Source organism: Juglans microcarpa x Juglans regia, chromosome 4S, assembly GCF_004785595.1.
Source record: "Juglans microcarpa x Juglans regia isolate MS1-56 chromosome 4S, Jm3101_v1.0, whole genome shotgun sequence".
In the NCBI taxonomy this organism is placed as follows: Eukaryota; Viridiplantae; Streptophyta; class Magnoliopsida; order Fagales; family Juglandaceae; genus Juglans; species Juglans microcarpa x Juglans regia.
Genome location: NC_054601.1, coordinates 10,081,441 through 10,098,648, shown reverse-complemented (window position 1 = coordinate 10,098,648; position 17,208 = coordinate 10,081,441). Strand labels below are relative to the sequence as shown.

The window sequence follows — 17,208 nt, the reverse complement described above, 5'->3', positions numbered from 1 at the left end:
TGAATTGGGTGTAGAGAATGATTCTCTCACTCTTGTATTGAGGAGGTTCATGGAACTCCCAAGGAGTTTTTCATTTGGTTTTTGCTTGGATGCACACCAAGTGTTCGGTGAAATGCCTCAATGAGGTTTGGTTTCTCATTTTCATCATGCATCAGCATTACATTATTCTCATATTCATTACATGTCTATCCTAGTATTGGGATAGTGTTTGACATTGAGGATTGGGACCTCCATTGGGTTTAAAACCCAACATTGACTTAGTTGCACTTGAAGTGCTCAAAAATGCCGAATGGGTTGTTAAATTGTGTTTGTGGGCATGTGCATTATGCATTTTAAAATAGTTTTTGACAACATTTATGCCTTGGTTTTGAAATAGGTTTTTATAACCTAATTTTGGCAAAGTATACATTGGTTTGAATCATGCATTGGGCATTTTAGACATGCATTGGACATTTCACATTTCCTTTAGCCTTGTCTAACGGTCACTGATTATGTTCACAGCCAAAAGCATGTCTCGACGTGTTCGTCCACGCCAAAATCCTCCTGCCCCCGCTCAAGCACTTTTCCACGATGCTCGTGCTAGAGAACTTTACACTCAGAACTTTTGTAACCGTTCTTCTATTGTCGAGCGGGAAGTCACCCTCGGTGAGCTTTTTGAGACTATTATCCCATATATTTTTTAGTCTCGCCAGTGGCTGGCCTTGACCACTGGTCATCCCCCTCCTTCTGTGGAGTTGGTTAAGAAGTTTTACTCCAACATTCATACCATCTCTGATGATGGCTCTTTTGATATTAGTCTCCGGAACATTGTCTTCCGAGTGACTCCGGGCATGTTAGCGGACTTGCTAAATGCCCCGCGTGTGGCAAATCCTGTGTATCCCTATACACGAACTTCTCCTCCTAGTCCGTCAGTTATTGTTAAGTGTCTAATTGGTCCATTTTCTAGTTGGGATGGTAAGTCACACATTCTAACGGCACGTTTTCCACCTGATTTTCTCATTCTCAGTAGGATAGTCCTTATAAATCTCTATCCTACTGGTCATCAGAGTGATGTGGGTCCTGACCGTGCCACTCTTTTGTATGCACTGATCAAAGATGTCTCCATAGACCTGGGGAGTCATCTGTGCCGGGTTATGCTTGAGGCTTTTAATTCCCCTAAAACACGGACTGGTTTGCCTTTCGCTTGCCTCATCACTAGGTTAGCCCTCTCTCGGTCAGTTGGGCTTCTTCCACATGAGCCTAGAGTCCCTCTTAAAGCTCCTATTGGTCGTAGGACCATGCAACTGAGTCAGGCTCACATTGCCCCTCAACCTCTGGATGTTGAGCATCCTCCACCACCCTCTTCTCAGCCATCGAGCTCTCGGCCTTCAAGCTCACAGCCACATAGCTCGGTACCATCCACATCGGCACCTGGTTTGACCGAGTCCAGCCTTCAGCAGGTCGTTGAGTACCTTGCCCATCTTGAAGCCCGGTTTGATGCACGGTTTGATAGCCTTGATGCTAAAGTTAACAGCCTGCAGCAGCTTGTGACTCAACGCTTCAACGATATAGAGGAGCGCCTTGATGATGATGATGGCAGTCAGCCTGATGGTGATGATGATGGCAGTCAGCCTCATGGTGATACTTGAGACACTTGGCTTGTCGTGACAAAAAATGGGAGTAGTACATATTCAGAGAGAGTGGTATAGATGTAGGGGGAGCAGTTTTTGTTTTGTTAGTAATGGTATCACATTGTTTGTTTGGGGGAGCAGCTTTTGTTGTTAATTACTTGCTGCCATTGTTTGTCTATTGAACTCAATGTCTGATTAATTTTTTAATGAAAAGTTTTTTATGAAAACTGTGCAACTGACATTGTTTCTGCTTATGAGATTATTTCTTGCATATTTTTGGTGGTTTGTTTAACCGTTTGCTAAGTGTTTGAAGAAATTTCTCAACATGTTCAAGATTTTGTCTAAATCATGGGAATCCTGTTTGGGGTGTGTCAGGATTAGGTCCTATGTATAGGTTAGAGGTTTTGTCACAAAAATGCCAAAGGGGGAGATTGTTGAGGGAAAAATTAGTTGATTGGTATATTCTTGTGAAAACCTATGTAAAATTGAGTTGTAACAAGTGTTGAAGCAGTGTAATATGAAAAATATTGAAGTGTGCTCAACTGGCGCTCGAGCGGGACCTTCCAGATAGGTTCGCTCGATGTGCGCTCGATGCAGCGCTCGAGCAAAACCCATACAGAGTGGTTCGCTCAAGGTGCTCTCGACATGGCGCTCGAGCAGAACCCATCCAGAGTGGTTCGCTCGAGGTGCACTCGAGCAGAACTCATCTAGAGAGGTTCGCTCGATGTGCGCTCGACTTCTCGCTCGAGCGGTTTCAGAAGACAACATGCGCTCGACCTTCGCTCGACACCTCGCTCGAGTCAATGTTCAAGACAATCTAAAATTCATGATTTTGAGCGCCGTGTCTTGCTGGGACTATAAATAGAACAGGTTCTTTCTGTTCTTTTGGTGTGGAGAAATAGAGCAAAAACCCTAGTTGCCTCAAGAGCCATAGAGAGAAGCTTTTCCACATTGTTGAATCTCTCTTGGACAAACACATCTCCACCACACCACACTCAAGATCAAATCTTATTCAAAATCCATTGAAGTGGACGTTTTGTTGAGCCGGAAGAGTCCGGAGCTGCTGTTGATGCAGAGATCGAGGGGTTCTCGTGGGGTGCTATAGAAAGGTCGGAGTTCCGACACTACATGCGTGTAGAGATCGAGTGGGTCACTCGTGACCAAATCTCTGTGTTGATTATTTGTATGTTTGTGTCATCTTTTAATTGCTTCTTGTCATTAAATTTTATTAGATTAGAAAATTTGAACTGCACCTATTCACCCTCCTCTAAGTGTTGTATGGGATAGAACCACTGTTTTTTCAAAAACGAAGCCAGTTTGGACTGAGGCACGGAAATATCGCTCTTTTTAAGGAGATTCAAGCCCTCTGCGGTGTACAAAATCTCAAATTAACCGGTGCAGCAGAACTCCTCTTGACTTGACTCTTCCAGGATACAACAGCCCAACTGATCGTCGTATGACTCAAGCCTACTCTGCACAAGTGGTTGAGCCCAAAGCTCCACTCAAAAGAACACATCTCTTTTATCTGGAAATACTCTCAAAAATATAAATTCACTTGTTATTCTTATCACACTTTCTCCAAAATATATTCCTCTCTGCATACTTAACCGCAAATCTGCGCGCTTATACATATATATAGTTGATAGACGTAACCGGTTAAAAGAATAAAATGAATAAAGTAGCTAACAACCCATTAATGCCATGTTGAACTATAGAGAAACGGAAGCTTTATTACAAGCCATTAAAACCAACGTCCAAAAAAGCATTAAAGCAATAAAATTGCTTGAAACCCAAAACGGTACGATCTCTAACGGAAAAGCTATTAAACTACCAACAAATTATGAGAGAATGAAAACGTAAAAGCAACGGTAAAGAAAAGTTATGAGAAACCAACGCCACTAACTAAAAAGTTCCGCTACTGGCAAATCAAGAGAATAAAAGCAAGCTTAAACGTTCAAGCAATAAATCTCATAAATCCTAATAATTATTTTAAAAAATACCAACAAAAGCGCATAAGAAGCTTTACAGATTTGTACTCTCTCCCTCACGATTATGGAGTGGAACAGATCGAATCCCGCTTCTTAGTTCAGAGTCCAGACACAGGTAGACATGCTTGGCCTCCAAAGTCATCCTTTTCAGACAAGTCATACTCATGAACTTCAATCCAAAGCAAAGCCAGTTAGTTCTGTGACAGTTAGTGGGAACTCAAACTCCTCATTCCAATTAGGCACCCGATTGTCCTCCAATGTCTTCGTTTTCTTCATAACAGTATCAGCAGGAACTCCAGCAATTCCGACCTGCACACAGATCGAGCAAATCCGGTTTTTTAATATAACCACATCCACCATTTGCTTTGAGCATTCCATGCATCAACCACAGTGATCTTCCATATTCCTGTTATAGGGTAATTAGCAGAGGTGAACTCTTTAGAACATCTTTCACAGGCAGAGATCAGTATTAGGACCAAACTTAATTCACTGATCAACAAGGGTCATAGAGACAATCAAATAGTCACAAAAGTTCCAAATGATCAAATCCAATAGCATCTCTTTCCTATCAGAATAGTAGTTCTGTGTGGGGAATTGCATGGGCAATCATAGACATACACGTGCAGATCACTTTTCTAATGGCTCAAGTTAAAGCAAGATATCCCCAACTTAAAAAAGTTAAAAGAAGAAACCAAAACAAACCTGCATGTTAAATGCAACCATTTGGGCTCCATGCTACCACCCAATTAGGGGGTTGTAACTTGATGAGTTAATGCGTGTACCCTTTGTATAGACCCTCAGAATATTTTGTTGTGTAAACCTTACAGCAAAACTATCATCAGAACATGGGAAGACTTTTGTTTAGGAATCAAGATTTGAATTTTTATATGACATGAGTCAAAGCATGTTAAAATGTTACAGTAGCCAACTAATGGTAGTTGCAGGAGACTACTGGCACTAAACACCTGAAGGCTGCAACTGAGTCAATGTATAGGAGCCACCATTGAATATCAAGCCTGAGACCTATCTCTGGCAATAACTTCACACAACCAGTTAATTGTTATCCTGCCAAAAGAGGCCCTTCCTAACCATGGCTACTAACATTTTAAACTAAGTGATCGACCAAAAATAGGAGTAGCTCCATATTGATTCATCTTATAAAAAGGATCTCTAGTAGTTGGTTCTTCCACTGCACTAATTCATCACATCTACTGTGTCTGAACAGCACTTTCAGATCATCCTTAAGGTTTTTAGGGTACTGAAGCGAAAAAGCCTTACGTTGCACCAAAAGAGTCATTACAAGCTTCGAATTAGAGAGCTCTGTCAAGGGCAAAGGGAATTGGTCTGGCTCAAACATGACAGACATTAAAATATACAAAAGTAGCCATATTGCCCACTCCGAAGTTCATCTGCTGCAAAATTGGAAGTCTCAACACTACAGTTAGACAGCACTTCTTTTTCACAATGTGTACAATTAATAGGTGCAGAATAGCCTTCCACCAGAACATTACCCCAGCTCCCTGTTGTGCTAGCTCTCGAGCCCATCTCACAGCTAAGGCCTCTGCTAAGATTCAGTTATTGTAGTCCATGCAACTAGTACTTTAGCTTGATAAATCTCTAGCAACGATTCTCTTTCTCACTGATATATCAATATATAAATTCTCAAGCGGAGGGCCCAGTCATGCAAATTGTGTGGCATTGGCATCTGGTTACTCCTTGGGGGTGGTTGTTTAGTCTTTAAACATGTAGGACCTAGTAATAGTGTGATTTGGTCTTTGTGGAAACGAGGATCTAAAAGCCCAAGAAATGGGAGCGGGGGTTAGTAAATGGGCAATGAGCTCTACTGTCGATGTTGCTTGGATTGCTCCAAACCTCAATATTCCCCAACCTGGCCAGTCTCATGAATTGAAACAAGGAGTAGCTGATCGTCTTCCTGTTGTTGGCGTAGGGACCAAAAATTGTTCTTCACGCGGATAAAATCCGCGATGTTCTTACTTAATAGGCAAGCAACAGGGCACTATTCTCCAATGCAATTCTCTCTCATGCAACTTGCATTCCATAAGTGAAGTAGACCACTTTGAAGAGAGCAAAGAATTGACAATTAGACAGTTTTACAGTACAAGAAACAAGAAAATCTAGATATACTCGTGCTCAAGAAAGAAACTTGGAGTTCAATGGCCATGTTGAGAAGCTTTGAGGGGAATGTGAAAATAAGAAAGGTGGAGATCTGTAACTTGAAGTTGAAGGGAAGAGCAAGCATGAAGAATCTCTGAGGGAGATAAGGGCTTTCTTTGTCAAGCTCTAATGTCAGTTAACTGTCTCGTATGTCAATAAGAACCAGCCTGGATTCTTTTTGCATGAATATCGCTAGATGGGAGACATTCTTGTAACCATTGAAAACATGCCATAGGCACAAATGAAATTTCTTTGACCTAAAAAGCAAAACACAGTTAGAGAAATCGTGTTAATACCTGACAATTTCTTTTCCATGAGTCAGTACAGCCTTTTCAGTTGTTGCTCACTTAAGCTAAGGCGTCTAACTTTCTCAGGGTCGACCTTGAAACATTTTTGTAATCCACCTTTTGGCTTACCAGCGTGAATGGTAATGAAACGCTTGTATTCAGGTGCTGCATGTTGCTGCAACTTGGGATCTGCATCATCAAGATCTTCCTCTTCATTATTCTCTTCTTCATCCAAATCATCCTGCCAGAACATGACATCAGAAAGCGGAAACAAGAACTCAGTACCTCAAGTAAATCAGTGAACAAGGAAATTATATACATCTCCGCACCTTGTCATTTGCCACAGCTATGTCTTTCAGGTTTGAGACTTCCCTCCCCCAAGCTTTTTCATCACCTAAAGCTTTCCCTTTCTGTGAATCACTTTCTTTTTCCTTGATTTCTTTGGCCTCAAGGTATTCCTTAGGTGGTTTGGTTGATATGATAATCCTTTTCTTCAAGGATTCAACTCCTTCAAGGATTCTGAACCAGGAGTAAAGAGTATGTCTCCAAATGTTTGAGTGGCCATCTAGAAATTGGTGAACATATTGTAGATTATTAGAAGATCAGCACTGTTAAAACCAAGAAAAAACATTTTTTTTACCTCCAATTAATGGATGCTTTACACTTTACACCCTGAACAATATAGAATAGCTGACACATTACATCCTCTATCGTTGTCTATCAAATAGCACGTTCTATTAAAATTTGACAGACAAGATTGCGCCATATCATCTATTACTGCCATCTTAACGGTCAAACTGAGATGGATGGTGCTATTTAACAAAAAATATAGGCAATAGGAGAGTATGCAATATGTTAGTTTTGATAGTTCAATTGCACAGTATAAAACATTGTTATTGGAGTACGGAAAATGCAGTATTTATTCATAAAACTAAATACTCACTTCAGCCACTGTAGCCTGAAGATCTGGCGTCAGGTGGTCTTCTAGAGTTATTACAACTGGATATTCAGATGCAATAAAGGCATGCTCCTTTATAGACTTGAAACATTTGATGAGTTCCACTGGCGTAGTTAGTGTCCTATACGAGAAAACCAATCTGCTAACTAAGAACATGGCAATTAAGTAGAATATAATTAACTTAAATCGACAAAACCAATGGTTAATCCCAATAACTGGAGTTGGCTACATAAATCATTTGTTTTATATAAATAAATCAATTTTATTAAAAGTGCAGGGGGTGCAACCAAAGTTCATAAAGACTTATTTGAAAATATATTCCAATTGCAGTGGATATTATTGGAAAAGGCGTATTATTGTAGCATAGAGGTACACTTATAGCTAGAAAATTACAAATCTCACTCATTGCACTCTTTCTCTTGTATCAATAATATTATTATCTGTGAAAGTCTTGTGGCTTGATTGGCATAACTTTAACCTTTAAAATAGAGGTTGGGTGGCAAATACCAGTTTCTCATTGTCAAAAAGATGGGAAGTCTCTTGCACCCATGCATATAATGTGCACAAAAGTTCGCATGTTTAAAACCACACCTTCCATGAAGAACCTCCACATTATCTTTCTTGGAGTTGGGCATATATTCAAGAAAAATATTATTTTGTCTATTTAATTTATTTTTTTATTTTGACATTTTATGTACTTTTTTTTCTTTTCTTAATAATTAAGGAAGTAATTATTAGTGTATTGTTTTTTTTTAAATGTTTTAAAATGATAAAAAATATAAATAAAAATATTGAAAAAAAAATGAAAAGGCCGCAGTGACTCACCTTTCTGTAGGGCATTTATGATGGGGTCATCGCTGCAAGCACTACTGAGCTGATTCCCAATTAGATAATTAATTTGGAAAAATTTAATTGTAAACGATTCGGTGCACTAATACGTGCACCCATTCAATATGATTGGTCAGAAAGTAAATTTTATTAAAAACAATGCTAATTTGAATTTAGAATATGAAGGCAACAACATTAATACGCATATTGGTACGTAAACTTGCTTGTACATAGCAAAACTCAATTAATTTACAGCAGCAAAATAATTAATTAACAATTGTGTGAGTCCTTAGTCTGTCCTGAACTAGTAGTTATAAAAAACGAAGACAACAAAAACGAAAGAACAAAATAAGGAAGAACCATCAATTTAATGAAAATTGAGAAACAAATTTTAGAGGATGTTCACTAAAGAACAGATTTCGTAGCATAGGCATTTTGTATCGGTCACGTTCATAAAAACCAATCGCCACTAATTAACTCTACAATTGTAATGCCCCATACCCGTAGAAGTCGGAGAGTTGACTTTTTATCACTTAAACTCACATTCTAGCAATGTATTTATAGACTCTAAATTCTTAATATCATATAAAAATTTTGTTTCAAACTAATTTTCTCAATATAATCAATCTACCAAATTTCTAAGTCATCAGAACACAACAAAATTACTTAATAAAATTCGTCAATACTCATAAAATTTTTTATGCTTAATCCACTATATTCCAATCATCTCACTCAATGCTTCATAATCTTGATCATCAGCCAAAATATCCAAAATATCTGAAAAATATTATGGAGATAAGGGGTGAGTTATCAACAATTCAATAAGCAGAGAACATATACTAGTATGTAAACATGAGCATTTTCATAAAATTCGGTATGCAGAAACAAAACATTTCATTTTCATATTCACATCTCAAAATGTATTATCAGAAAATCAGAACGACTTTTCAATCTTTTCATATTCAAAAACCAAATTTTCATATTCAAAAACCAACTGTTCAAATTCAAAAATACTTTGGCATAACATAACTGAACATCTTCATCTTATCATATCATATCGTATCATATACCACGTTTAACCCCAGTAGTAGGGTTGTGCAATCCCCGATAGCCAAACCAGGCAGTATCATATTGTGAAACTTACCCTTATTCATTCTCGGAGCCCCGAGTGTGTACACAAGAAAGAATACATAAAAAATCAATTTGCTTCCAAAGTAGGTGCACTCATATCATATCATATCATGTTGGTACCAACTATATCATGTGAACTAGTATCATCATATCACAACTAGAATCAGAATCAGAATAAAACAAATAAGTCATGCCAAAGGTTTTTCAGATACATATCATATCAAACCATGTGCTGAACATATTCATATCATTTACATATGATCAAAAACAAATCCAAGTCATTTTCATATCACATGTACAAAAATTCTCAGATATCATATTCGTTCTTTTGCACATTTCAGAAACATATCAAATATTGCTCATGTCTATACTATTCATTTCAAAAACATTTCTTTTCTCTTTCATACATATTTCATGAGTGAATGCAAAAACATATACTGAGATTGTTTTTCACATTTTCTTTTTAAAATAACATGCACATTTTTACAAACCAATCTCAGTTCATTTCTTTTTATGCAAATCTAGCATAGGAATCCCGCTTTTTTTGAACTTTTTAACTTTTCTGAATCTTTCTACAATCGTGCCGAATGAATACCAATTGTCACCTATACGGAAAACTAAATGTTACTAAACTTCTAAAATGACTGCTAAAACTCTCCATCTACTTAATCCATACTAGGGAAATAGTTTTATAGATATTCAGTTTAATACGAAAAATCACGAATGCTAATATTTTAAATTATTTAAAATACTAGTAACACATTTTTACTTTTAAAATATAATTTGGTAGAATACTTGAGCTATATTCATTCTGTTAAAACTAGTCACGAAAACTAAAATTCTTAAAATATGCTTATTTTCTTATAATTAACATTATTATTCAATCTTACAAGAAATCTAATAAATATTAATATCATTAAAAGTATATTATTAACTTATTATAATATAATTTTTATCAAAATATGGCGAAACAACTTAAATTCATGTTGAAAATTAACTTAATCATATTTAAAACTCATATATTTATAAACTATTATTGAAATCATAATTTAATACTACTAACATATAACGTAGTAGAAAATCGTAAATTTCTTAAACATTAATAGTAGTTCATAAAATATATTTAATAATATTTATATTAAATCATTGCAAACTACTAATCATATCTAATTTAAAACCATACAAGATTTGTTTCATATAATAGGTTTAAAGTGCTTAAAAATAAAAAGGTTAAATACTTACAATTTACTACCAAAAAATAAAACTGTAAAAATTAATGCTAAGTAATATAATTAAAGTCATTAAAATTTTTTTGTAAAATAAAGTTTATAGCTAAAATTTTTATCCCCGTGGACCTATGGACTATGGAGCTTGCCGTCTAGTTCTTCCCAAATTGTTCCTTATGAAATTTGTGTAATCACAAATACGTGGCAGCATGCAATGTGATGCAAAAGCCAAAAAAGAAAAAGCGTCGCATCATTATTATAAGCACATTCATAGAACATAATGACAGCTTGCCGCGAAAGAAGAATACTATTGGTGACAGATCGATCAAATTTAATAAAAAAAAGTAATAAACTTGACTTCGCTAAATCCACCTCTTTCCTTCCTTCCAAAAACAAACACATACTAACATTGTCCCTCTCTTTCCTTTTCCACCGTTGTTCTCGGAATCAAATATAGAATTATAAGTCTATAGACTGTTATAATTTTTAAGTTTTATTTTTTTTCTTACAAATAAAGAAATAAACCAATTCAAGACTCTACCCAAAGTTACTATTTCAATCTTTATATTATTTCGTCAACCTTTATATTGTTTCATATAACTCCAACATGACATTCTACATAAAAAAAATAGGCTATTGTTGGCAATAATTGAAATAAAAAATAAAATCTTGAAGTGTTATGTTTATAAAACGGTAATCATTTTAAAAACAATGTTTCGTTATAAATTGTTGTAATTTTCATGTTTCATTTCTTTTTTTACATATAAAGATATAAACCAATTCTAAACTCCACCCAAAAACAATAATTCAACTTTTATATTGTTTCGTCAAAATAAATTGCCAACCGTTTTAAATTTCTCTACTATAAAACCCTATCTCTCTCTAGATCTCTCTCCCTCGTACACAACATACACAACGTTCCGCACAATGCACGGATTATAGGCTTGTTCATATAGTTTCCAAGTCTAGTAGTTTGAGTTAACCCTACGCAAAAGGTTGAGGCTTATGGATTGGCAAACCATCATAGTTATTGTCCTCCTAGAATTAAGCAGTCATTACAGCTACAAAAGTACTTTAGGAAATGGAATGGCAACAATTTGACAGGACATAAACTTTCTTGTGCTACCATGAGCAAACATCTGGAGATCAAATATTGCTCCAACGCTTTATTGCAACCACATCATATTGTTCGAACGCTACTTCAGGGCCTTCGGTTAATCAATGAAATACTGCTCTCTAAAGTGTTTTCAATTAGCATCTTACATTATATTTCATTCATGTATACAAACTCTGGGCACAGATCTCAAATACTCACGGACAAGGCCCCCGTTGTGATGGAGATTAATCATAAAGAAAGATATGGTAACTAATCAGTTGATTTTCTCTTCCTACCAAGAACGGAAGCTCTCTGAAATCTGGGGCCACCCATTCGCCACCTCTTAAAGGCTGTCATTGAGGATTGAGCAGCCTCATACACTAACAAAAGCATAACAACAAGACTATCAATGTAACTTCATAAAATGTGATCAAAAGGATAGATGCAATGCTTTTAATATGTAAAAATGAATCTCACAATTAGTTTCTTCTTTTGTCAAAATTGTTAGATGCTTGGAAGCTGCTGGAAATGCTGCAGTGTGTGCCTTGGTGAGGACTTCCTTGTACCTGCTCTTAAACGCAGATAGGAGCAAAGGTCCAATGGTTCTAACACCCACGCTGTCCATCAAAAGTTCAATGATAAGAATAATATTAAACCATGCATTTTATGAAAGCAACAATTTAAATAAAGCCACAAAAAGAACAATCATTATTAAGTGAATGTAAGCAAGAAAAAGTGAGTACATCGAGACTTACAGTGGTGCTATCTTGCATCCAAATTCATAGAAGAATGGGCATCGAGATCTCAGATCCACACATGCAGAATCAGCCTGTATTTCCAACCTCGTTCTGTTATAAACAACAGACAAGTAAATTATAGGTGTCATGTTTCAACACACGAAAAATATTCATAAATTAGTCCATGATATAGTGGATGGGTTGGCAACAATACAATTGGGTTAGTTCCAAGCAAATTCCTACAAAGGCTAAGAAATAATTACATGATGTGACTATGGTTGTAACTCGGAACAAGCAGATGCTTGTTTATTAGCAATGGATAAACAAAATAATCCACAGAATTAAGGATCTAGCACCGAGATCTCATAGCATAATTTGAAGTTAAATTTCAGCAGCCAAAAGCCAGATTTTTACAACAAAGGTCCAATCCCTCTACACATTTACCACAATACAGCATGCAATATGCTTCTCCTATAGTTTAGTCATTATATAAGCTCTCATATTACAACTTTAAAATGGGACTAGAAATGACACCCAACTTTATTATGATCTTACTTTTGATTGAAACAAGTGGGAATATTCATTGATACTGCTTGTCTCAGTTGCAACTCGTGTGCAAGCCAAAAAGGCAGCTCTACCTTTGAACCCACTTCAACCTGGAGAAAACGTAAAAGAAAGTATCAGAAACACTATTTGAGCAACCACTCACTCAACTCCAGTTTCTATAGAAAAAATTACACTGTCAGTTTCGGAACTTGGATCGATTCCCACTCCACATGCTGCCTTTTCAAACACAATCGAGACAACCTATGTGCAAAAGCAGAACACATAATTATATTAAGAAATTGAAATGGTTGGAAGCAAAACTATCCAGCATGGGATGACACAAGTGTTAACCTCTTCATCCGTAATAATATCATCCATGTCATAGAATTTTCCCATTCTTGAAACCTTTTTTTGTCACTCGTATCGTTTATCTCAGCTCATGAGAGACAGCTTACTAAGGACCCAATTGCCGTTTTTGAAGCTCCCAACCAACAGTCACATTAAAACCTCTTTTACCGAACAAGTTAAAAACTGCAAAGGCAAATAAAAGAAAATATTATATCTAGCAAGATCCAAAATTAAACTCTGCGATAAAATAACACCAGTAAATTTTTTTTTTTTATAGGTAATAAGAAACTTTATTCAAGTAAATAGGCAAAGCCAGGTACACAGGAAGTGTACAATAGAAATACCTAGATACAAGCTAAAAAAAGATAAAGCTAAAGCAAAACATTACAAGAATTCCCAATCCTTACAAGATTTTGCACCCAAAAACTGTTTCTGAAGTTTATTAAAATCTAATAGCCCAATTATGTATTTAAACTTGTTTTTCAGTTAAATTACAAAATGAGTATTGGCCTTGATCTAAAAACACGTGGATTAGTTTTTTGGATATAGAAGAAAACCTAATTGCGATGAAATTCACATACTCCGAAGGATTTCAAATTTTGACAAACTACCACTATCCGCAGGGGGGAATTTCAACAAGCATGTTATCAAAAAAATTGAGTCCTGCTATACAACCTCCTACCATTCTCTCAACCTTCACACACCAGCCTACATGGCTTTTTTTTTTTTTTTTTTTAACAAATCATGCGTTTCATTTCATTAGCCCAGGATCCAACTACTATATTTTGCTTCATTCAGTGTCAAAGACCAAGTACAACCATTCTTTTAACTATAAACATACATCTGCTATAGTGGGTTTATATATGCTAGAATATATATATATATATATATTAATATTATAAGCTCCAATTAATTTCTTCACCCGATCCACATATGAAAGTCTCCTATCTGCATGCATATGTTAATTTCAAAGTAATTTCTTATATGTTATTATTCCTTATTTTATTTTTATTTATTTTTGTTGAGCTTCACAGTTTAAAACAATATGAGATGTTATAATATGCAGATGCAGATGATAAAATCATTTTTGGAACATACAAGAGAATAATGGGATTTTTGACTAGCAGATGAATCGATGATAATGATATGCACATGCAGATGATAAAATCAGTTTAAAACAGATGATATGCAATGGAGCAAAGCCACTTGAAAGCTTTCATTCAACTCAGAATCTCAGATGCTTAATCAAACAAAACAAACAGAACTTTAGGCTAACGCGGTCCTTAGAAAAAAAAAAAAAAAACTAGGAAGTCCGCAACCCAAACATATCATTGCAGATTAAACAAACAGAGCTTCAGTGCTTCACTATTGAGTATTGATGTTAGACAAATAAAGATCCTCGAGAAAAATTACCGTCGAAGCAGAGAGACGTGAGAGAGGGGTTGCCGGCTGCGTGAGACGCTGAGAGAGTGAGGAAGAGAGGTGAGGCCGGGAACGTTGGATGCAGAGAGGCCGTGAGAGGGCAGAGATGGAGGCCGTGAGCCGCAGAGAAGCGGAGAGTGAGGAAGAGAGAGGCGCCGACGGAGGGACTGGAGGATGCGACGGAGGCTGTTAGCCTGTTACGTGCGGCGCAATTCCTGGAAGGGGGGTGGGGGATCTAGGGTTTCGAAGGGAAGGGGTGGGAAACTGAAAGTAAAACTCGGGGGTGTGGGTTTTGGGGGGAACGAAATCTGAGGGGGTTTGGGGGGAACGAAATCTGAGGGTTTTTTTTCGCGGGGGGTGGAAGTAATTTAATACCATATAATAATAATATATATATAGTTATATATATTTTGTTATAGTGATTTAACCTATTAAAAAAATTTGTTATAGACTTATAATGATTTATATAACTATATTAGTATAATATTAGTCAATAGTTATAGTGATTTAATATAGATTAGTATAAGTATAACTATAGTCTATATTAGACTATTAGTATAACTATATATTAATATTAGTTATATATTAGTGTAGTTATATAATATATTAGACTATAGAATAGTATTAATATTAGACTATTAGTATCAGTATATATATTAATATTAGTTATATAATAGTTATAGCTATATAATATATTAGACTATATAATAATATTAATATTAAACTTAAAGTATAGTGATTCATATACTTTAAGTCTAATATTAATATTAGACTTATATTACTAATAGTAATATAGTATTAGACTCTAATATTATTATAAATATTAGTATTAGACTATTAGTTATAGTGATTAGAATAACTATTTGTAATACATTTAATAGGCTATAGTGATTTAGTATAACTATATATATATATATATATTTGTAATACATTTAATATACTATAGTCTAATAGTATTAATATTAGCCTATTAGTATAGTCATATATTAGTATTAGTTATAATGATTTGATATAACTATATTAATATAAGTATATAACTATAGTCTATAGTCTATATTAAACTATTAGTATTAGTTAAATAGTTATAGACTTATATATTAGTATAGCTATATAATATATTAGACTAGTCTAATAGTATTAATATTAGCCTACTAGTATAGTTATATATTAGTATTAGTTATAGTGATTTAGTATAACTATATTAGTATAACCATAACTATAGTCTATATTAGACTATTAGTATTAGTTAAATAGTTATAAACTTATATATTAGTATAGCTAAATAATATATTAGACTATATAATAGTATTAATATTAGACTATTAGTATAGTTATATATTAGTATTAGTTATAAACTTATATATTAGTATTAACATTTTATGTAATAATTTATAAATTATAATATGAAATTATTTCATATATGAATATATATAATTATATATATTATATATAAAAATTTCACATAAAAATTTATAATTATACATTATATATAAAACTTATATATATATATTAATATATATAAAATATTTTGTATAAAACTTATATATACAAATATTATTTTTTATATATTTTTTATCAATCGGTCCGGTCCGAAAAATCCTAAAACCGGAACCGGACCGGTTCCGGACCGATTTTCCAATTTAAATTTACAACCCTAGAAGTAATATCTAATGCAAGAAGAATCCTTGAATTTTACATATCCAAAGCACTAACCTAGACAATTAACTGAAAAAATTGAAGTAAGCAGCAGGTAGTTGGTGTAGTATTCTTTTAGGGGGTGACAGTCATCTACACTGGGAATGCTCGAGGCTCCAACTTCACTTGGATTTCAGTTTTGTTCCACTTTTAATTCCAAAAAAAAAAATAATAATAACTCAGGTAAGATGTTTTTCTTTCAGTTCCAATCGTAAAATGGTTTTTGATGGAAGAGCAAAAGTAGTGGTTCAAATGGCTGTATCCTCTCTAGTTTCTTCGCCAATTTGGTTTGCTTCATTCTAAACTGGAGAGATTATACCATAGTAGTGTTCTCTTAAATGTAAAGCAAATACACAATTTCAGAGAAGAGAAAAGCACATCGCGACAAAGCTTAAACCATGAAACTGCCAACAATTCCTCAAAGCCAAAATGATAAACGAACAAAAAAAAAAAAAAAAAAAAGGAAGACGAAAATTTACCAATCCCAAATCCATAGAGAGGGAGAGAGATTGAGATGGAGAGGGGCTCACCTTGGGTTATTGACATCTACGGAGAAATTGGCGGATCTGGGTCTTTCTGCGATGTCAGGAGTTTGCAAGAGAACCTCAACCCACCTTTCGGAGTTTGAGAGCAAGAGAGAGGGTCTTGTAGAGAATAATACCTTAAATTTCAGATAGGTTCGCCAAACGAGTCTTGCCAGATGAGAATAATACACAATTTCAGAGAGGTTCGCAAGATGAGTTTTGCAGAAGGGAACTTAAATTTGCAAAGAATAATATCTTAAAAACATGGAATTTTGAGAGTTGCAGAGATTGAGATGAAGTCTAGATCCATTGGATATTATAATAATAAATTACTAAAACAAGGTTAAGCGGTGAGCTAAAAACTTGTGGATAAGCAGAAAACAAGAAATTACCTCCAATCACAAGTCAACCTTGATGCTCCTTTTAGATTTCAAAGATATCAATTTGAATTAGGTTGGGTTACGAACTGGACGGATGGAGATGGAGAGGGATGGATATAGAGTTATGAAATGGAAAGGGAGAGGGAGGAGGAAACAAAATGGAGAGGGAGATGGAGATGGAGGGAGAGCAAGGGGAAACGAAATTTCGAGGGAGAAAGAGAGGGAATGAAATGGAGAGGGAGAGGGAAATGAAACGG

The 17,208-nt window shown here is 35.1% G+C and overlaps 1 protein-coding gene and 1 pseudogene across 1 annotated transcript; both read right to left on the bottom strand.

Moving 5' to 3' along the window:
• Window positions 1-3,512: 3,512 nt before the first annotated feature.
• LOC121262020 lies at window positions 3,513-7,655 on the bottom strand (annotated as a pseudogene).
• A 3,688-nt stretch (window positions 7,656-11,343) lies between these two features.
• LOC121263413 (DNA replication complex GINS protein PSF3-like) lies at window positions 11,344-13,133 on the bottom strand. The gene is made up of 6 exons (XM_041166283.1): window positions 12,934-13,133; window positions 12,775-12,843; window positions 12,592-12,692; window positions 12,055-12,147; window positions 11,777-11,916; window positions 11,344-11,679 (listed from the first exon to the last, which is right to left on the bottom strand). Exons 1-6 carry the CDS (start codon window positions 12,976-12,978, stop codon window positions 11,570-11,572), a joined length of 558 nt encoding a protein of 185 aa, XP_041022217.1. The 5' UTR covers window positions 12,979-13,133; the 3' UTR covers window positions 11,344-11,569.
• Between the last annotated feature and the right edge of the window lie 4,075 nt (window positions 13,134-17,208).